The sequence below is a fragment of the Ochotona curzoniae genome, unplaced genomic scaffold (assembly GCF_017591425.1).
Source record: "Ochotona curzoniae isolate NIBS_2020 unplaced genomic scaffold, NIBS_Ocur_1.0 contig_1014, whole genome shotgun sequence".
In the NCBI taxonomy this organism is placed as follows: Eukaryota; Metazoa; Chordata; class Mammalia; order Lagomorpha; family Ochotonidae; genus Ochotona; species Ochotona curzoniae.
In genome coordinates, this window is record NW_024464920.1 from 37357559 (window position 1) to 37380236 (window position 22678).

At 46.5% G+C, this 22678-nt stretch overlaps 1 protein-coding gene and 1 pseudogene across 3 annotated transcripts; both read right to left on the bottom strand.

Moving 5' to 3' along the window:
- Positions 1 to 1550: 1550 nt before the first annotated feature.
- RAB5B (RAB5B, member RAS oncogene family) lies at positions 1551 to 21702 on the bottom strand. 3 transcript variants are annotated; one of them, XM_040983941.1, is made up of 6 exons: positions 21669 to 21702; positions 7544 to 7809; positions 6170 to 6321; positions 5777 to 5899; positions 5175 to 5268; positions 1551 to 4860 (listed from the first exon to the last, which is right to left on the bottom strand). In XM_040983941.1, the coding sequence occupies exons 2-6, from the start codon at positions 7704 to 7706 to the stop codon at positions 4745 to 4747; spliced, it is 648 nt and encodes a 215-aa protein (XP_040839875.1). In that variant the 5' UTR covers positions 7707 to 7809; positions 21669 to 21702; the 3' UTR covers positions 1551 to 4744. The 3 variants fall into 3 exon arrangements, with proteins under 3 accessions (XP_040839875.1, XP_040839880.1, XP_040839882.1); XM_040983946.1 differs by lacking the exon at positions 21669 to 21702 and having other exon boundaries at positions 6170 to 6279; positions 7544 to 7819; XM_040983948.1 differs by lacking the exons at positions 5777 to 5899; positions 21669 to 21702 and having other exon boundaries at positions 7544 to 8134.
- LOC121155181 lies at positions 12285 to 21813 on the bottom strand (annotated as a pseudogene).
- Positions 21814 to 22678: the final 865 nt, after the last annotated feature.

Below are 22678 nucleotides of genomic sequence, written 5' to 3' on the forward strand. Positions count from 1 at the left end.
ATGTGGGTGACAGACTGAGCCAGACTGGCTGGCACACACAGGAGTAAGATCTGGGTCTCCTCTGGTGAAGTTTTTTTGGGGATCCCCATACTGGACCACTGGACTCAGAACACTAAACATGGCAAAAATCATTGGGTCTGTAGTGATGTGGAGTGCAGATGTCAGAACTAGGTCTTCATGTTGCTGGAGCCTGTGCAGTGGACAATATGCCCAGATGCTCATAGGGGGACATGACAGATCAGTGAAGTCTGCAGAAGATGCCTAGTACCATGGAAGGCAGGACAAAATGGACAACTCCCCTGGCCAAGTTTTGACAGCAAGTATCTGGGCAAGTGGAAATTCTAAGGTGGACTGTGTCAGCCAATGGACTTTGGATTTTCTCAACCTTGGAGCAACAAAACCAACAGCATCTCAGAACCATAAAAACCACTTAAGCATTACCTTCAGAACATCGTCCACATTGGGACATCATAAATCCCTGGGTACTGATGTGGCTAAGCTGCTGGGAACGGCCTTCTCCCTGGCTCTCTCTCCTTCCCCCAGATAAAAGAAAAAAAAAAAAAGGAAGCAATTGTCTCATCTACTTTCCCCGATTTCTTGACCCTTCCCACTCTAACCGGTGGTCCACATGGACATGCATCCTTCTCAACTATTTAAACATCAAAAACAAAATTTATTATTTAAAAACAACTACTGTATTCACTCATCTTTCCTGCTTCACCTCCTCTCTGCTTTATAGGGCTTAAAGAGCAGGCATGGTCAAAGGTAGCTTCCATCTCCTCTTGGGATGGAAGGTGTATAATCAATCAAAAGAAGCTAATCTGGAGCCCAGCACGATAGTCTAGCAGCTGAAGTCCTCTCCTTGAACGCACCAGGATCCCATATGGGCACTGGTTTTAATCCAGGCAGCCCCACTTCCCATCTAGCTCCCTGCTTGTGGCTTGGGAAAGCAGTCAAGGATGGCCCAAAGCGTTGGTACACTGCACCCATGTGGGAGACCCAGAAGCAACTCCTGGATCCTGCCTTCGGACTGGCTCAGCTTCAGCCATTGCGGCCACCTGGGGAGTGAATCAACGGATAGAAGATCTTCCTCTGTCTCTCCTCCTCTATATATATCTGCCTTTTCAATAAATATAAATAAATCTTTTTTTAAAAAAAAAAAAAAAGCTAATCTGGCAACTTTTCTTTAACCTTCAGGCTATGGCCCTCTGTGAAAAACTAATATAGCAAGAGACCCCAGAAAAACGCACATCCATCTGCACATTATATAAAGGGTTCACAAAAATCACCCCTCTGTCATATCATATAAGGTTTGAGATTCTAAAATCACATTTGATGAGCTATCTTGTTTGGTGAATGGCGGTGATTAACAATAAAAGAGCTACTTTCCAAATTAGATTATTTCATGTCAAGAAGACTAAAGGGAATAAGGAGAAACACCAAGGTGCAGGCGAGGTGTATTTTTGAAGCAGTAAAACATGACTGGCTATGCTTTCTTCCAAATTTCCAGTAGCAGACAAGTAACAAAAAATGAAGCAACACTCCAAGGCTTTTTTTTTTTTTTTCCTTTTTTACTTACATTAAATACATCGGTAAATCAGCAGTCACATTCTGTTACCACGATTGTTATGTTGGGTGAGGAAGAGGGACAGAAAGGCAAATGCTTTCTTAGAAAAAAAAAAAAAAAAAGATGCCCTCCCCCTCTAAAAACTGATAAGAAAAAAAAATAATGAAGAGGTGAGAAATAAAAAACTAAGACCCTCAAGCCCAACAGAGCTTAAAGGAAGGCAGAAGAGCTGGTAGGACTGGAGGGACGGCAGCAGATAGGCCCAGAAGCTAAGGCTGATACTGTTCTAAGGGGCCAAGGGAACTGTTGCCCAGCCCCAAGGCAATACAATGTCTACTCCTGCTCCAAGGGGAAAGCTGCACAGGGAAAAGATTTCACTTCTAAGCGACTCTGAGAGCCACCCCAGCTCTTCCACATGTAAAAACAACATCCTGGGTGCCTTAAGAGGCTAGTGGGCTGTGGGAAAGGAAGAGGGGAAGGTGTGTGTTTCAGGGCCATGGGAACTAAGGCTGCCCCTGGAAGAGGAAGGGAACGGAGGCGCAAGTACAACAATCTATGAAGATGGGTTCGTCAGAATCAGCTTCATGGATTTCTCAGCTGCTCTGGGATACAAGGCAGTCTGCAAGCCCAAGCGGCCAGAACGGTTTTCATTCTAGGTGACTACAGCGTTTCCTCTCTTTCTTCCCCTAACTTTCCCAAAATTCTGAACGAGGACAAGAAGGGACCTGGAATTCTCTCTTGCCTGAATGGCTTCCTGTAGCCATCCTAAAACACCTGATGGAAGGCTAGATAGTCAGAAAGGACCAAGTTCCTCTGCCAGCGTGAGACAGCTCTGAGGTTCCCTCAGTGCTAGTCATTCCCTGTCCACAGGAACAGGTGGTACCGGGAGGACCACAAGGGGGCCCCTGTGGCACCAGCCCCTAGGGGTTCATGGGGAGAGAAAACAGAGGCAAAGACAGAAGACCTCAACTCAAGATACTAACAAAGGAGAAAAACAGGACCAGATTGGAGGCAAGAGAAAGAACAGATCAGACAGTAGGAATAAAGCGCATACATATTTACAAGAAAAGTACAGAACACAAGGCAATGGAAATCAAACTGAACCCTTGGAAAGGATAGAAAATCCGTCCCTTCTGCCTGACCCTTTGCTCCCTGACCTTGACCTGTGCTATCCTGACACCACTCCCCAGCTGCTTAATTCTTCAGAGAAAATACATACACACACACACACACACACACACACACACACACACACACACACACGCCTCTCTCTCTCTCTCTCTCTCTCTCTCTCGCTGGTCTGGCAAGAATATATAGGTTGTCAATTGGAGTTGGTGGGAGCTAGCAGTGGAGACTGGGCTTGAGTAGCTGCCACTGAATTTTTCTCTCCACCTACTTCCAAACTCTCATATCTTCCGCAGATTCTATTAAAAAAAAAAAAAAAAGGAGTGGGGAGGACTGTGTAACCAGCTACACAATCCAGCGACCCAGCCTGGAGTGCTCAGTTCACGTGCCCAGCATAGGCTGCTTCAGTTACAGCCACTGCCTTACACACATGACTAGATAGATCCACAGAAGGAGACCCAGCCACCCTCTGACTTGAAGCCATGGCTGTCCATCACCAAATGCCGTTTCTTGGGCACCTGCTCTGTAATGGGTGCTGTTCTGGACACTGTGAGAGGGATTCCAGAGAGATCAAAGGCACGGTCTTTGCCCACAAGCAGCTTGTAATTTAATTGGGGAGCTGAAACCCACTCAAACGAAGCGGTGTAAGACTGGTAACAAGCAGTATCATGCAGTTGTCCATGTCAAACCCACTGATGACTTTGTTCATGAAATGATCAAATATGGAGATGACAAAAACATTGATATCCACGTGATATCAATGCAGTGGCAACTCTCCGAGAGTTTTCCATAACTAGAGGACAAGCTGGTCAGTCAAGCTGAATGGCGTTCTCCATGATGCCTCCTGGGGGACTTGGTTTAGGAGACAGTTGCAAAGGATGTTGCTTCTCAGGCCCTCAATAACTACTTATACTGGCAATTCAATTGTCTGTTGTCTCACCTAAGAACCTGATGAGTATCTCCTAGAGGAAGAGGCGCAAGTGTGTTGTGGTGAATAAAATAAAACTGAATCTTACTTACTAGAAACAAAAAGGTGGAAAGGCAGGTGACTTAATCCCCCTCCCCTACATAAAACAAATATCCCACTGAACTACCATCAGTTAAAGTGCAAACAGCAGGGGGATGTGGCTGTTGGAGCAAAGGCCATCCAAAGGCTGGGGGAGGAGCAAATGCTGCCACACCAGTGAAGGATGGAGATGGAAGCTGGCTGTCCCTCCCCTAGGAGATGACACAGGTGACCAGAGAAGACTCCTTGGAGGACTCTGGCTCTGACTCCCATGATAAGGGACACGCTACCTGGGACACTGGATGAGAGGAAGGTGTGCCTGGTAAAGTTCCAGAGCCAGAGATGACTCTGTACCTCCTTCTCTGCCAACCACCATCTAATTTGCTGATGCCTCACAGCTTGCCTCCAACTCTCACCCCCTGCCCAGGACACCACCCTCCACAAGGCCAACCCGTGGACACCACACTGCTGTGTGTTCAAATATGAGAAACTCCAGCCAACTTAAAACTTAAAACAAAAAAATTGTTTCCTTACTCTCTTCTGTCCTGGGCCTTCCTTTCTCCCAAGGCCTTCAATGTGACTGAACCTTCTTCCTCAGTCCCTGTGTTAACCACCTTCACTATCTTGGGCAGAGGAGGAAAACGGGATTAAGAACAGGGATTCTCAAAAGCAAAAGGGGGAGGGGACAGAAGACAAAAGTGTTTTCTGAAAAGAAGGGAAAGATCACTGGGGAAGGAGGCGGAAAGGTAAGTAGGGCACTGTCTTGCACCTATAATACAAAGTGAAGAAAGTTTGTTTTGGAAGGTAAGTCCTGGGGGGTTGACCCCCAAGCCCCGGAGTAAGGGGCAGGAGGCCAGTGGCAACAGCTGCCTGGTGTCGGTTGCTGAAGCATTAAAAAGTGCCATGACGGAGCTGTCAGGAGGCAGCCCTTGGGAGCCAGGGCTCAGTGTGCTGTTACCGTAGGGGCTGTGTGCTGAGGGGTGGGGATGGAGGTTATTTCTTAGCTCTCGTGCTAGCTCCATACTTGTTTGCTGCTAGCCACCCCCTCAGTTGCTACAACACTGGCTCTTGTTCTGCTGGGACTGCTCATGGAGATCCACACCCCGGCTTCGGCCTGCTGCACCACCCAGATTCTGAGGTTCACTCTTTGGCAACTTCTTAGCTAGAGATAAAAAAGAGAAGGGAACAAAGTATGGTAGAGTTTACTCAAACCTCACCCACACCCCAAAAGGCTACTTGTGTAGGACAAGTAGGGCAAATCCAAGAGTGAAGCAATGCTCTGAGGCAGGAAGGGTTTGCTGCTTGCAAACCACATGAGAGACTAGGGGGCTATATATCTGTAGCCAGAGGAAGTCAGGGTATTCCCATGCTTAGAGCTCTTCTAAGAGGAGACATTCCCAGTCACCCTTGATTTGAGTTAGCCATGACTTTGCCTATAGAGAAGAGAGAAAGAACCTGAGGCTGCTCTGACCTTACCTATTGCCAGGAAGAGATCGTTCACGTTCATGGCTGTCTTGGCCGAAGTCTCCATAAACAATAGGCTGTTGTCATCTGCATAAGCCTGGGCCTCCTGTAGCAGGTGGGGGTATCAGTGCTCAGAAAGCTAGGCAGAAATAAGTGTTGTCTTCTACTCTCTTATAGCACCAGAGTTAGGCAACATCCTAGGTCCCCCACCCCTTAATTAATAACCCTTTGCATAAACTGGCCTTGGCCCGTAATTTGGTGGTGACTCCATCCAGATAAACCCATGTTTGCTATGTTCAATGGATGCCAGGGAGCTTAATTATAGGGGACAGGGTGATTTGGCTGGAGTCTGACACTTGAGCAGTCCTTTACATGAAATTCACTTGCTCCCTTTTTCCTGTTTTCATACTGGTCCCCTCACAGCTTGTTACTTCCCTACCCTGTGCACTGGAATTTTCTTCTGACTATTCTAAATTCCATAGTTGCTATTACCATAGTGTTGTTATATTTAATTTAATGCAAACTAAAGATTTTCTGAGAAGGCTAGTTTGGGAAAAAGAGGTCCCAAGTATGGGGGAAGTGTGTTAAGAGAGGGACTGTCTAGGCCACCTTACTTCATATTCCACCATGCGCTTGTTAGCCAGGTCAGCTTTGTTCCCTGCTAGGGCAATAACGATGCTGGGACTGGCCTGCCTCTGCAGTTCTTTTACCCACGTCTTTGCTCGGGCAAATGTTTCCTGGAAAAACATGAAGAAAATTAGTATGCTGCAATGTCTGCCAGCCCACTGCCATCACCTTCCAAACACAGCCTCAAAACTCACCTCTTGTAGGCACCTTCCCTCAGTGAAGGTATGGGTCTTGGCTAGCTCATTACCACTAGCTTTTTAGCACTTGGAAGCACAATCTGTACTCTTACATTGCTATTTCAAGCACCTGTTTTGTCTTTCCCCCCACACCTGATTTCTATAAACATAACAAAGGCCAGCTAGTGTTCTCAGCCCATTTACCTGATTAGTAATGTCATAAACCACGATAGCAGCTTGAGCGCCCCTGTAGTACATGGGGGCTAAGCTGTGGTATCGCTCCTGCCCAGCTGTGTCCCAGATCTCAAACTTGACTGTTGTGTCATCTAGACAGACAGACTGGGTGAGGAAGGCCGCTGGGGATGAGAAAACACAAGGGAAATGGTTGTAAGTGGGAGGGTGAATGGAAACATACAAGCCCCTTTGAAAATATCTACACTCTGTACAAGACCACATAGGCCACTCAGCTTCAGAAAAGTGTAGTATTCTTTTCAGGGAAGTCCTGGAACTAGGATTAAGACTGCCTTTGCTTAAGTCCTTCCTGTTGGAAGTTCGTCTGCTGAGTAATGGGAGTGTATCACAAACTATACGCCAGAGAGAAATAATGCTTCTTCTAACCAAAATGGTAATAACAAATAATGACAGACATCAAGTTTCAGGTAAAAGTCACATCAAAAATGAAGGGGGAGGACACTGGAGCAGCGATTAAGATATTACTTGAGGGCTCAGTCCAGTAGCTCAGTAGCTAAAGTCCTTGTATGTACCAGGATCCCATATGGCTACCGGTTCGTGTCCAGGCTGATACACTTCCCTTCTAGCTCCCTGCTTGTGGCCTCCCAGGATTTCATATTTCTTTCTTTCTTTTTTTTTTTTTTTAAGATTTATTTTTATTGCAAAGTCAGATATACAGAGAAGAGAGACAGAGAGGAAGATCTTCCATCCAATGATTCACTCCCCAAGAGACCACAACGGCTGGTGCTGCGCTGATCCAACACCAGAAACCTAGATCCTCTTCCAGGTCTCCCACATGGGTGCAGGGTCCCAAGGCTTTAGGCCGTCCTCGACTGCTTTCCCAGGCCACAGCAGGGAGCTGGATGGGAAATGGAACTGCCAGGATTAGAACCGGCATCCCTATGGGATCCCGGCGTGTTCAAGGCGAGGACTTTAGCTGCTAGGCCACGGCGCTGGGCCAGGGATTTCATATTTCTAAGGTGACTAATAAAAAGGAGAACATAGACTTCTCAGCCCAGGCATGCATGCAAAGGCTAACAGGGCACCCTGGATCAACCTGGCGTACATCTCTGATTATGAATAAATGCTCCAAGCTCAAGAGGACACTCAACTGAACTTCACTGTATTAAGCTAGAGAGAAGGAAGACATAAAATTGGCAATTTTCTTGGTTTGCTTCTAGAGAGCAAGAAGGGCTTTTTTTGGTGTTAGAACAATTATCTTTCTGGTGGTATGAAAGGTTTCCATTTCTGGGGAAACAACCTAAGAGGGTCAGCTGTACAAACAGGTCTTAGTCCTCCCTTTGAGAGCCTCAGTTAAGCACTCACTCTTCCCTCCCTGATACTCACCTCCAATGGTACTCTCCTGGTATTCATGGAATTGCCCTTTGACAAAACGTAATACCAGACTAGATTTTCCCACTGCAGACTCCCCCAGCAGGACCAATTTGAACTGGCATATTTTGCTGGCCTGAGGTTGCCCATTGGGCCTGGCTGTGCTCCTGCTAGTCATGGCCGGATTATTAGGCAGAGGGGGAAAGGACAGAGGGAGGGGGATGCCACAAAGCGGCAAAGGGGGAAGGGGAAGGGGAGGGGACGTCCAGGCTTCAACAGTCCTGTAAAAAAAAAAAAAAAGAGCAAAATTAGAATGTCAACTGTAATTGCTACTATAATTACTTTTTCCAGAAAGGATAGTTTCTTCATTTTCCTGTTCCTATGAGGATTTAGCTCTTGTAATCATCCAACACTGAAAGTCTCCAGGTTTGAGAGGGTCCCAGGCAGCTGACACTCAGTGGCAAAAGAGTAAAAGTAAAATGAGAACTACTTGTGTGAAACAGTCTGCCCTACCACAAAATTCCCAGCTGCCAAGGGAACACCAGTGGAAAGACTACAAACTGAGACAAAGTTTTAAGTTTTCAATCATTAATTAATTCTCCATCAGGTCTTCAAAAACTATTGTTTGTATTTCGCTTTTTTTTTTTTTTTTTAATTTGGTCAATTGGTTAACCTTAAATTGGCCACAATATCCTGATCCACTAGCGGGTATTCTAGATTCCTAGTATCTCCTTGGTAACCCAGGGCTGCTTCTCTCTCTCAGCGTTACTTTAGGGGTAGGGGCTGGGTTGAGTCACCACCCTTCCTAAGGGTAAGGGTCAGCTTCCTTCCTATATGACCAGTCTTTCAGGCATTTCTTAAGATCTAGTTGGGGTCCTAAAGCCAGAAAAATCTTCCTTTTTCTATTTTGATCAAAGGTAAGGGGAGAAACACAACTGACAGATTACTTTACTTGCACTTTGTTTCTGCCACCTCTCCAAATGCAGCAAGTCTGAGAGTCGGTCAGCTTGACCTGCTCCCAAACTGCAGCTGTCGGGCTGGGGCCCGAGGATTAGATTACCCTCTCTACAGCAAAGGGGCGCTCCGTAGCTCCCGAGCTGGTGGCACAGGAAGGTATACCTTCTACACACAAGCAGGAGTCTCCAGAGGATGGTATAGGGGATGAGTCTTCAAGCAATCAATATTTGATGAAGGAATACACTCAATCAACTCCATTACCTTCCAAAAGGGCTATTGAGAGTTGGTGGAGGGTGAGGAGACAGAAAGAGAAAAGTTGGGAATTTGAGATGCTTATCATCTAAACCTGAACTTATTTCATTATCCTGAAATGAAAGGAGGGGGAAGGGAAGGGCAGAGACCACAAAATTCAAAGAGGAGTTAGCACAGGCAGAGCAGCCCAAAGCCCAAGCAGGTGCTTTGCTTGTTCACTCTTTCCCTCCTAGAAGGTTATGTGGGAAAATATTTTGTCACTACGGTGATGGCTCTGAATTTTAACTGGAGTTTTTGAAGTTCAACTGGTTAAAAAAAAAAAAACCCTCAAAAATCCTATTTACTAGATAGTAAAGACAGAAAATCACACAGGCAGCACTGCAAACAGAGACTCAGGGTCTGCGTTCCACTGATACTTACTGGCTGTCAGCCTGAGGCATGTTACTAAACACTCATATGCATTAATTTCAAGATTTTTTTTTTTTGGCACCAAAATAAACCTATCTCTTAATTCCAGTTTCCATGAGCTTCTCAAAGTACCCACGTAGATGTATGCATTCGTTTCTGTAAAACTGTAGTAAGGATCAAATGAGCTAATACATACAAAGCAGTTACATATGACATAAACTAAGTGCTCAACACTGACAATTAAAACATTATCAAGAAAATTTCCCTAGCTCCCAGAGCCTTACCTTCCACCCCACCACTCCATTAGCCCTGCTTCCAGTGACCCAAAAAAGGTGAATTAATATATTAAAGTATATGTCAATATTAGCTGTCGTGCAACCCTAGTGCAAAAGCAGCAGAGAAAGAGAAACACAAAAGGGTAAAGAAGAATTCAGCAGAGGATTAAGACATCATTAGGAACATAATCCCAAAGTCGGGGCTACAGAGGAAGGTGACCAATCACTCTGATTCTGCTTGATGTTCTACAGTCCCCAAGCCATGGATTTTTTTTAAGGTTTATTTTTATTTATTTCAAAGGCAGAGTTACTGAGGAGGAGAAATGCAGGGGAGGAGAGAGAGAAAGAGAGAGCTCACTGATTTGCTGGTTCTCCAAACATGTCAGACCAAAGCCAGGAGTCCAGATTCTTCCAGGTTTCCCACATGGTATAGGACCCAGCATTTGGGTCATCTTCTGCAGCTTTTACAGGCAGGGAGCTGGCTCAGAAGTGAACTAACACCCATAAGGGATGCCGGGGGACAGGAGGTGACTAAACCCACTATATTACAACACTAGCCCTGGCCATGAATTCTTAACAGATTTCAAAATTAGTTTCTTATTATCATTTTTCTCTGGAATAGAACAAAATATATGATTGGATCCTGTTTATGCATAACAAGAAATGCTGCACAGAAAAAAAAAGAATGGAAGGTTATAAAACTACATGTTATCAGTTACTTCTGAGGAAAGTGGATTAAAGTGGGTAGAGTATGAAGGAGTTCATTTTCTTCATTCCAAGCAATTTTTTAAAAAGATTCATGTATGTATGTATGTATTTACTTATTTATTTATGGCAGAAATCCTTCCCAAAGGCCCCAATGGCTTGGGCTGGGCCAGGACAAAGCCAGGAATCTTGAACAACATGCAGGTCTCTAATGTGGACTGGTAGGGGCCCAAGTCCTCGAGCCCTCTTCCACTGCTTTCCCACGTGCATTGACAGGGAGCTGGACTGGAAGTGGGGCAGTTGCCACCCACGTGAGACAACAGGACAGAAGTCCTGGTTCCTGGTTTAGGCCTGGCCAGCCATGGCTGCTGCAGCCTTTTGGGAAGTGAACCAGAATCATCTTTCTCTATCTCTCTGTTTTGTTTTGTTTTTTTTTAGATGTATTTATTTTATTGGAAAGTCAGATATACAGAGAGGAGGAGAGACAGATAGGAAGATTTTCCATCCAATGATTCACTCCCCAAGTGAGCCGCAACAGCCCGTGCTGTGCTGATCCGAAGCCAGGATCCAGGAACCTCTTCCGGGTCTCCCACGCGGGTGCAGGGTCCCAACGCTTTGGCCATCCTCCACTGCTTTCCCAGGCTACAAGCAGGAAGCTGGATGGGAAGTGGAGCTGCTGGGATTAGAACCAGCGCCCATATGGGATCCCGGGGTGTTCAAGGCGAGGACTTTAGCTGCTAGGCCATGGCGCTGGGCCCATCTCTGTTATTTTGCCTTTCAAATAAATCAGTAAATCTATGACAAAGAGCCAAATTACATTTAAAAAATTGTGGGCTGTAGGGTATTGGTGGTCTTGAAATCACTTGGTATAGGGCAGGCATTATGGTGCAGTGAGTGAACTTGCTGCTTACAATGCTGGCATCCTACATCACGGTAGTTTGAGTCCTGGCGGCTTCACTTTCAGTTCAGCTCCCTGCTCATACACCTAGGAAAGCAGTGATGACAACCCAAGTACTTGCCTCTGTCACCCATGTGGAAGAGCAGGATTGTTTTGGTCTGACTTAGCCCTGGCTGCTGGGGTCAACTCAGAGTACATAGTTTAGACAGAAGACATGTCTGTTTCTCCTTCTCTTTCTCTGTGACTCTGCCTTTCAAATAAATAACAAATATTCTTTAACTCACTGGAACTGTGCTGTGGCATAGCAAGTAAAGCTGCCACCTGTGACACTGGCATCCCATTTGGCTGCCAGTTCAAATCCTGAGTACTGCTTCACGTCTAATCCAGCTGCCTGCTAATGAGCCTGGGGAAACAGCAGAAGATGGTCCAAGTCTTTGAGCTCCTGTAGCTACAGGGGAGAAATGCAGAAGCTCCTGCTTCAGTCTAGCCCAGGCCTGACCCTTGAGGCCATTTCAGTGAGCTAGAAGATGAAAGAGCTCCTCCTGTTCGTTTTTTTTTTTTTAATTTTGAGATTTTTATTTGACAGTTATCTTAACGCAATTAAATTCACAAATATGCGAATTTAAATGCCCAATCCTATTTATCTAAAACTCACATCGCAAACATATAAATATCTATTCTCTCTACATGTCAGTGCCCATTCATATCACGGTTTGCAAATGGGGAGAATAGATTCCTCTTAACCCACAAGTCAGCAGGTGTTTCTTTACAGTTAACATTAGCAAAATTCATACAAAATAGTAATCAACAATGATCTTATTAACTCACAAGGAAACACCTTCAAAACTGCATTGTGTTAAGGTTTCTGTACTAAAATGTAGAAAAACTGAACTACACAAATATTGAAAAGTTAAAAATTCCTTAATTTTTTATTCCTGGTACCACTATCACAATTTACAGGGCAATATACCTGATGTAATAAAAAGAAAAAGACAAAGCTACAACAGATAAAAGACCTCAGGAATGCACATCTAATTAACACCTCATTGCATTAATCAATAGCTGCACTTACTGCAAACTGATGCTGTGACAGTCCTGAACAAGAAGGGTTTCCTGTTCAAGCTGCAGTAACCTTTCTGACTATGGATCACCACTCCTCCTGTGGCAGATTTGTACAGTTAATCTAATGCATCTGGGATGATTCTCAAAGCAGCTCTCCTCATTCTCTCCTGCTAAGAACTGTAGCCCTTTTCTGCTGTTTTTAGAACCTTTTGCTACCATATCCACCACTTCCACCACCAGATCGTAACCACCACCATAGGGACTGGCCAAGCTTCTCCCAGCAAAACTGCCTCCTTTCCTGGGGCCAGAATTTAATTACCATTGCCCACTATAATTTCCTCCTTCACTGTAGTTTCCACCACTACCACAGTTGCCTCCAAAATTTCCCCCTTCACTGTAACCATCATATCCTCCTCCTCTGCTATATCCACCACCTTGGTTTCCATATCCTGTTCCACCACCTCCACAGCCTCCCCTGCTACTGTAACCAGGACCACCACCATAATTGCCACCACCCTCCACCGTAACTTCCTCTGTTCCCACCACCTTCACCAGCAAAACTGCAAAACCTCCTCTTCCACCATGGCCAAAATTATCTCCACTACCTCCAAAGTTTCCTCCACGACCCATAAAGTTGCCAGATCCATAGCACACTGCATCTCTTGTTTAGAAAGAGCTTTTTTCACTTCATAACTATGCCCATTAATAGTGTGTTTTTTCTGAACAACAAATTATCAACCCTATCATGATCTTCAAAAGTTACAAAAGCAAATCCTCCTTTTTTTTTTTTACCATTTGCCTATCCTCCATAACTTCTATGGTTTTAATTTTGCGTTACATCCTAAAGTAGTTTCTCAAATTATATTCCTCTGTATTTTCTTTAATACCAACAACAAAAATTTTCTTCACTGTTAGATGGGCACCAGGCTTTACTGAATCCTCTCTAGAAACAGCTCTCTTTGGTTCCCCAACACGCTCATCAACCTCGCGTGGTCAAGCACACATTGCTGCATCCACCTCTTCAGCACAAGTCACAAAACCAAAGCCCTTTGCGCATGCGTGCTGGGTCCCAGGTCTTTGGGCTTCCTCTGCTGTTTTCACAGGGCACAAGCAGGGAGCTGGATGGGAAGTGGAGCAGCTGGGATACAAACTGACACCCATATGGGATCACAGCATGTGCAAGGTAATTGGATGAATTGTTTCTAAATTATCTTAAATTTATATGGCTCTTTACGTATGCTGTCTCATGATAATAAAGTATAGGCCATCATAACTATAAAACAAAACAGGTAACATATCATGAATTTAAAAAATCATAAACCGATTTAATTTCTTTCAGGTAATAAACAGATTCTCAAGAAAGAACAGTTACTAGTTTCTTTGACTGATTCTTCACATTTTTATCTATTTCAAAGCATGTGATCCAAGACAAAGAACATTTAAGGCTCAATGTTACTACTCCACAATAGATGGAAACACGGGAGTTAGAATGGACTGAATTCTCATGACCAAACATATCACTCTCGGCCTGGGAAAACAGGAGGGAAGTGGGGGCGTGAGAAGATAGCAAAGAATCACAGCTACATCTGCGCTGGCAAAGTCCTTGTCAGTAAGCCCTACGTGCGGAAGTCAGGTCCCAGATAGGGTCAGCAATCCTCGCTGTTAAGCAACCTTGAATTGTCACAGATTAGGGACCACTGGGTAGGAAAACGGTACCTCCTATTCTGAAATGTAACCTCAAAAATTTGTCTTCCTTTCCCCTGTTTATAATCGATTTGAATCTTTTACCACATTTTTATATTAAAAAGAAAAAAAAACCCTGCTTTTACCTTCTAACTCCCTGTTGTTCTGAGCTTCTGTGAATCAAGGAGCTGCTTAACATTTCTGGGAGGGTACCCTTATTTTTTTTTTTTCTTTTAAAAAAAAAATCTGATTTCTTTCTGTCTTTACACTTACCTATTTTTTATTGCAAAGTCAGACACACAGAGAGAAGGACAGAGAGGAAGATCTTCCACCCATTGATTCACTCCCCAAGTGACTACAACAGGCAGAGCTGAGCTAATCCAAAGCCAGGAGCCAGAAGCTTCTTCTAGACCTCCCATGCTGGTGCAGAGTCCCAAGGCTTTGGAACGTCCTTTGCTTTTCCAGGCATCAAGCAGGGAGCTGGATGGGAAGCATGGCCATCAGGATTAGAACCGGTGCCCATATGAGATCCCGGCGTGTTCAAGGTGAGGACTTTAGCTGCTAGGCTACCACGCCGGGTCAGTACTCTTTTTCTTTTTCAGGGACAGAAACAGGGCAAGCTCTCATCTATTGTTCCACTCTCCGGAGGTGCGGGGCCCAGGCACTCAATCCCAGACTCCTGCTGGTGACAGAGACCCAATCACATGAGCATCATCACTGCCTCCCGGAGCTGAAGCTGCAGTCAGAAAAGAGCTGGGCATTATCGCAGGCACCCCAAGATGGGACCTGGGCCAGAAACTCTGCCTGGGCACATTCTCTGATGCAGTCACTAGTGTTTTAGAAGAGCAGGCGACTATGACAACCAGCCTGGGAAGGCAGCAGAGGAAGGCCCAAGTACTTAGGTCCCTGCCACGCATAATGTGGAGACCAAAAAGGAATTCCTGGCTCAGGGCTTCAGCTGGGCTCAGCTCCGGCTGCTGGAGCCACTTACGGGGAGTAAACCAGTGGATGGATCTGTCTACAAGCTTCCCCTCTGCCTTTCAAACAAAATAACTAATGCAACTGAGAAAGCAGTGGAAGATGGCCAAAGGGCCTGGACCCCTAACGCCCACAGGGGAGATCTGGCTGGAACACCCAGGCTCTTAGCTTTGGCCTGATCCATTTCTGGCTGTTGACTTGGGAAGTGAACCATGCGTGGAAGATCTCTTCCCTATTCTGCTGGTAATTTTTTTGTTGTTGCTGTTCAGAATTGACAAAGAACAAATCATTCACTCAAAGATGAAAAATGAAATCAAAGCAAACCAATCAAATCTGAGCTCCCTGTCCCAACCTCCACTCCCAAAAAGGAGTGCGGCGGGGCAGAGAAAAGGATGTAGAGAGCAAGTTATCCTTCCCTTCAATGCTTTGTGCTCAGAAGAAATCAGTGCAGCTCCACATGGATAGTTTACCAAGTGAATCCCTAACTAGGGAGGCCCAAGGTTGACCACAGGCCAGTCCACAAGGGGCAGGACCAGAGGGGATTCGTCAGTGTGGGCAGCTTTCCAAGCAGCAGAGGAAAGCAGGCCTAACAGGAAAGGTTTTAGCTTGCTGTTACCAGCTAGAGCAAGGCTCCATTTTCCTGGCTCCCTTCACTTGCTGGTTTTTGAGTTCCTATATCAAATGTATATTAAGAGGCCTGGTACAATAAACTAGTAGGTAAACTCCTTCCCTTGCAACTGCCAGTATCCCATAAGGGCACCGATTTGTGTTTCAACTGCTCCACTTCCCATCCAGCTCCCTGCCTGTGGCCTGGGAGAGCAGTGGAGGATGTCCCAAAGCCTTGGGACCCTGCACCTGTATGGGAGATCTGGAGAAAATTCCTGGCTCCTGGCTTTGGATTGGCTTGGCTCCAGCCATTGTGGCCGCTTGGGGAGTGAACCAGCAGATGGAAGATCCACAAAACACTGAACTACCATACAGCCACTGTAATCTAGCTTAGTCCCGAATGTCCAACCTACAAAGTCAATCAGCCAGGTAAGAGTCAGTCTAGAGTTTTATGCTACCACACATAGTCAGGTATCACACAGATGCTAACTAGCAAATGTAGGACTTCCAGTCAGGTACTCTATTTAAAAAAATAAACAAACAAAAACATAAAGCTGCTCTCTACAACACTGGCATCCCACATGGGAAACAATTTCTGAGTTTTGGTTCCTCCTTTTCTGATCCAGTTCTCTGCTGGTATGCCTGGGAGGACAGAGATGGCCCAAATCCCAGGGACACTGTACCCATGTGGGAGACCCAGAAGAAGCTCCTGGCTCCTGATTGGCTCAGCTCTGCCCAATGTGGCTACTTAGGAAGTGAACCAGCAGATGGAAGATCTGTTTCTCCTTCTCTAATAAAAATAACTAAATCTTAAAAAGCTCCCTGCTAATTTGCTTGGGAAAGCTGTGTTTGGGTCCCTGCCAGACACAGGGAAAGCCATAGTGGCATTCTGGGTTCCTAGCTTCAGTCTGGTCCAGCCCTGGCTGCTGCAGCCATTGCGGGAGGACACCAGCAGATGGATCATCACTTTCCTTTTTTTTTCTTTTTAAAAAATTTATTTATTTTTATTGGAAAGTCAGATATACAGAGAGGAGGAGAGACAGAGAGGAAGATCTTCCGTCCAATGATTTACTCCCCAAGTGAGCCGCAACAGCCAGTGCTGCGCTGATCCGAAGCCGGGAACCAGGAACTTCTTTCGGGTCTCCCACGTGGGTGCAGGGTCCCAAAGCTTTGGGCCGTCCTCCACTGCTTTCCCAGGCTACAAGCAGGGAGCTGGATGGGAAGTGGAGCTGCTGGGATTAGAACCGGTGCCCATATGGGATCCCGGGGTGTTCAAGGCGAGGACTTTAGCCACTAGGCCACACTGCCGGGCCCGATCATCACTTTCTGTTTCTATGCTTTTCAAACAAATAAGTATTAATTTTTTTTTTTTTTTGTTATGTAGTGGCAGAAGTCAGTAAAAAACTTTATCTTCTTTAAAACTTTACTTGGACCCACATCACTAAAATGTTGAGCAGAGTTAAACATACTGCTTGGTTTGACTCTTCCATTGTGTTAATCCAATGTATCACTGAAAGTCCTTCCACTTTCTCTACCCTCTAACTTATATTTCTCTAAGAGGCAAAAAGTATACTTATCCAGTATCAGCAAGGTAGTTAAAGCTGCCCGTTATTGAACTAGGAAAAACCGCAATGCCCTTCCTCATTGTGCTTAGCAAAATCCTAATACATCTCTTAAGGCAAAACTCAAATGTCACCTTCTTTGTGAAACTGCTTAATTATTCTCCCCACTGGAATTCATCATTGCTACCTCGACTGTCCCATTGGGTTCCTCACTGCTAAGATTGTGTTTCTGCCACAGCATTTATCACATCACAAAAGTTGTGTCTGGAGGTTGGTGCTGCTCTCCTTGTGGTGCTGGCCTCCCATATGGGCACCAGTTCAAGTCTTAGCTGCTCCACTCTGACCCAGCTTCTGCTAATGTGCAGGGGAAAGCAGTGAAGGACGACCCAAATCCTTGGGTCCCTATATCCACATGGGAGACCTGGAAAAAAGTCCAGGTTCCTGGCGTCGGTCTAGCCTAGTTCTGCATGTGTTGGCCACTTGGGGAGTAATAAATCAACAGATGGAAGATCTCTCTCTCTCTCTCCTTGTAAAACTGCCTTTCAAAGAAAAATAACAAATCTTTTTTTATTTTTAAAAATAAAAAAAGTCGTTTGCTAATGACCTCCTGAAAAAGTGAGACTGTTTCTTCATGCCATCTTCAGTCTGCAGAGCAGGGCACAATGTCTAGTCCCTACTAGGTGCTCATTAAGTATTCCCTAAATTAATTATAGTCAAAGTAATCCTGCTTCCTTCCCCCAGTCAACCCTCCCTTGGGTACCATCTGGACAGATGTCACTCAGTTCCATTTGGGAACATTTTAAAGTCCCAAAAAATCAACCCACTCCCTCACCCTTCGTGATCTTCCTTGGATGGACAGTCTCCTGGGACTCAGCCCACAAGGTCCTGTTGCAACCCACATGGGCTAACTGCTTTTCCTGTCACCACTGCTGTGTACATGGCCTACTCACTCCCAAGACGCAGCCCTCCCACCACAACCGTGAAGCAACTGCAGCTAAAACCAAAGCTCTCCGAATTCTTGATGCTAAGTAGATAAAAAGGAAAGAAAAAGCTCGGGGTTATTATCTATTAAATTCCTTACCTTGAGAAACACAAGTTTAAAAAGAAATTCTTATCAGCCCAGGAGCAGGAAACACTGGGAAGAGGCACCCGCCACCCCAAAACCGCACACACACTTGGCTCACCTGAGTGAGTTCAGTAACTACTCACTCAATGACTAAATCTTCCCTAAAACTCTCCTGGGAAGTAGGAATACAATATGCACGGGGTTGTGGTATCCTTCCACCCAGAGGACTGCCGTATTTCCTTATTTTAAGTTCCTCGTCTCACACTTTGGTCATTTTTCAATCTGGAATGCTTTAAGATCAGGGAGCTCCTCCTACACTGTGCCTTGTTCTTAGTAGTCTACTTCAAAGCACACCAACAAACTACAGAAGAGCAAGGATGCTCCAGTTAGATGATATAAGGTTATGATGATTTAAGGACAAGGGACCTTTCTTCAGACATAATTCTTGCAACTTCAGGTCTACATTTGAAATTCATATTGATAATTTCACTCCTTAGCTCCCTCTTAAGGTGCAGAAAACCTTGAAAGAATCACATCGCTGGACCCAGTGCAATGGCCTTGCCTTGCAAGCACCCTACATGGGTGCCAATTCGTGTCCCAGCTGCTCCACTTCCCATCCAGCTCCCTGCTTGTGGCCTGGGAAAGTGGCAGAGAACTGACCAAAACCTTGGGACCCTGCACCTGCATAGATGATCCAGAAGAAGCTCCTGTCTTCAAACTGGCTCAGCTCTGGCCATTTGGGGAGTGAACCAGCAGATGGAAGATCTGTCTTTCCTTCTCTCTGGTTACCTTTCCAACAATAATATATGAAAAAATCAATCCCTCAAGTGATTTGTGTATGTAATACGGAACAATTCAGATTCTTTCATGACAGTAGATTTCAATGAAAAAACAGGACAAAACACAAAGGGACATACAAAAGAAAAGGACAGGATGAGCGTTCAGAAAGTGGCATTGGGGTGTAACAAGTAAGACCTCTGCCTGCAATGCTGGCATCTCATCTGGGTGTTGGGTTCATATCCTGGCTGCCCCACTTCTAATCCAGCCCTCTGTTAATGTACCTGGGAAAGGAGTGGCTATAGCCCAAGAGCTTGGGTCCCTGCTACCCGCGTGCAAGACATGGAAGAAACTTTTGGGCTCTTGGCTTATGCCTGGCTTAGCTCAAGCTGCTGCAGTCATCTGGGAGGGGCAGGGGTGGGTGAGCCAACAGATAAAATCTCCTTTTCTCTGTTGTTCTTTCAAGTAAGTGCAAATAAACATTAGGGAGAGAAAGAGAGGGACAGAAAGAGGAAGGAAGGAGGAAAGAAGGAAAGTAGCAAATATCTTTACTCCAACTTTGAGGAAAAACAATTTCAAATCCAGAGAAACTTAGCTTCTCTGATCATTTCAGGTACAGGGACCTACTAGGAACACCATCATCAAAGTTTGGGACAATGGGCCCGGTGTGACAGTGTAGTGGTTAAAGTCATGGCCTTGAAAGTGCAGGAACCCCATGTGGGCGCTGGTTCTAATCCCAGCAGCTCCACTTCCCATTCAGCTCCCTGCCTGTGGCCTGGGAAAGCAGTCAAGGACGGCCCAATGCCTTGGGATCCTGCACCCATGTGCGAGACCCAGAAGAAGCTCTTGGCTCCTGGCTTTGGACTGGCTCAGCTCCACCCAATGTGGCCGCTTGGGAAGTGAACCATTGGGCAGAAGATCTTCCTCTTTGTTTCTCTTCCTTTCTGTATATCTGCCTTTCCAATAAAAACAATAAATAAATCTTTAAAAAAAAAAAGTTTGGGACAAGGAATGGATGGATGGTCAAGTAAAGTGAAGACGCAGAGACCGTGGAGCAGGATGCAAATGCCTCAAAACCCTCACTTGAACAGATTCTGGTAATTGTCCCAATGAAAATGATCTGAGTCACCTTAATGTTTTTTGTCTATAAAAGAAAAATTTTCTCCATCTATATAGGCATTTCCTCGGAGATGCAGTGCAGTGCACAACTGGGGTGTGTGTGTGTGTGTAGTCTCCAAAGGTGAAATGGGCACTTAAGAGTGCAACTGGCTTGTCTGAATTTGGTAAAAGAGAAAACAGCCTGTGAAAGAAGCCCAATAAATAACAGAATAACACCTTAAAGGGAAAAAAATGAGGGTTTGATGAGAATATGAAAACCGGATTGCTTTGATGACAAAGTTAGATTGGTCTGATCTATTGTTACTGACCTCTGACCTCCTTAAGTGAAATATGAGGGAGGATTTATACTTTGTATACTTCTGTACAACTTAAGCATTAAAAAAATATGTACATACTTTGTAACTAAGGAATGTAGTGATAAAATACACTGGTCTAAAACAAGGAAGTCCAATATGGGGGAAAATCCATTAGGCTCCAATTTATGAGGGACTAGATCAGTGGCCCATTCCATTCCTCTGCCTTGCTAATTCACCTTGTTTTTTCCTCTGTTCCACAAGGATCTCCTGGCTTCACTAACTTTTCTCACAGCACAGAAATCTGGGTCCCAGAAGAAGCAGACAAAAAGGACAAACGGGTGATGCCAACCTTCTGGAATGGAACTTCTCATTCTTCTCTGAATCTCTTCCTTGGTGAGGTCACCTCACCATTCCAGACCTGGCTAACTGCTGCACCTGACCAGGAAATACCCGAGTCTTGAGTCCCACATAAGTTTCCACCAACAAGGATCAGAGTTCTCTCTTGATGGTGAGGAACACCTCCCAAGCTCCTCGCATCATGAAACCATCGTCCATTTCTATCCTGCAGACCTCATCACTTAGTGGCAAAGAACTGAACACCAACATTGCCCAGTTACCAACTTCTTTCACAAGCCCAGAATCGGTAGGTAACAAACAGAGACTGCAACCTAGGGCCGGACGAAGAGAAAGTGCCAAGAGGGCTTGAAGCAGCAGCAGTCAACAGTCATGGGGGGGGGGGGGGAATATAATTTAAAAAAAAAGTCCTTCTTTCTTCATAACCTAGTCTGGGAGGATGAAAAAAATTCCAACTGCCACAGCAAGACACTCAAGGGAACAAAAGAATGGGTACTACTCGCAAGGCCCGGCGCCCAGCCCACCCGTCAGCATGCCCACAAGGGACAGCAGGCCCTGCTTCCGTTTTCTCAGCTCCCTCGGTTCTGGAGAACTGCAGAGCTTTCCTCAGTCCGTCTCAGTTCTCCCTCACGGAGCCCAAATCCTCTCAGCACTACAGCACCCTCCGCGACTCTCTTCCCAATCGCCACTTGCCCTGAAGAGAACGCCTGCTTACATCCAAGCCCCATCAGACACCTCTCTCCAGACACCCCGGCGACCCTCGGGGACCCCTCTTCGCCTCCCGGCAAAAAGGGGCTTACCTCACCCGCTGCCCCGTCCCTTTTCCCCTCCCCCCTCCCCAGCTCCTCCCTCGTCAGCGCTGCTTAATGAGTAATGAGGCCTGCCCCTGCCCTCTCACCCGGGCTCCGGGCCTCCGGGCTCCCGGGCCCCCGGCTCCACCGCCGCCTCCCTAACTTGAGGCTCCCAAGCCCGCCCGGTCCCCTCCTCAGCGCCCCCACTAGGCCTGCCGGGGGCCGGCCCCCTTCTCCCCGTCTCCACTGGGCCACTCTCTAACCCCTCGCTTTGGCCCACACCCGCCTCGGACGCTCTCATCGCCTAAGGCGTCTCTGCCTCTGCCCTTGTGGGCTCCATCAGCCCGGTACCTGGGGCTCCGTCTCCCCCGTCGGGCCCAAGCCTGTGTCGAACAGACAAACAGCTGCGGCTCAACCAAACCTCCTGCCCCTCCTCCTCCTCCTCTTCGCCCTGGGGCGGGGGCCCCGACCAATAGCACGATGACCCGCCCACCATCGAAGGTGGGCTCTCTGTGCACTCATCCACCAATCCTCTGGAGAAAGGCGAGTCTCTTCGGGGGCTGTCGCCAACGAATACGAGCCAGGGACTGGACAGGCAGAGTCATCAGCCAATAGGGAGGAGAGGAACCTGGAAGATGGACGAAGCGACGGGCCGTTCAAAAGCGAGCTCCCGGGAGACAGGGGGCGGTCCGTCGTGGACAGACGTACGCATCAACCAACGAAGTCTCGACACCCCATGACCCCCGCCTTTTGACTCATAAACATCTAATCAGGTGAGTGACGGAGGCGGGTCAAAGTCAGACTCTAGCCAGTCCTGCGGAACTTCGGGACTTGACTGGCAGGCCAGGCGGGGTTGAACGAAATCCCGGGGAGGCCGTTACTGACCTCCGCCCCTCCCCCTGGATTTGGCGGGGGGCTGACTCCGTCGCCCCGCCCTCTGTGACAGCTACGCGGGCGCCCCGGGAAAGGCCTCCCCTGGGGACGGGGAGTGGACCGAGCCCGCAAGTCAGCGCTGCTTCCACTTGGCGGGGCTTTTGAGGACGGCAGCTGGCGGCGTGGCCTGTGGGCGGGCTGAGAGGGGAGACGGACAATGGCAGGCCCCCAAAAAACAAGAAAAAAAAAAAAAGCTACCGCTTGGAAAGGCTGAAGCCCCTTCGCAATGAGTTTTTTCGAATTGTCAGCAAATGTTAAAGAACTTTTTAAGGGAAACACATGGGCCTCAGTTTCCCCAGCCGTAAAATGGGTGCAGTACCACTTCACGCACCTTAGGTACAGTTCCCACTAGCAAGTGCAAGGCGAGATGGCCAAAGTGGGACGGTAGAGTATCTCTGCCTAGAGATTAGGAAGACATGTCTAAAACC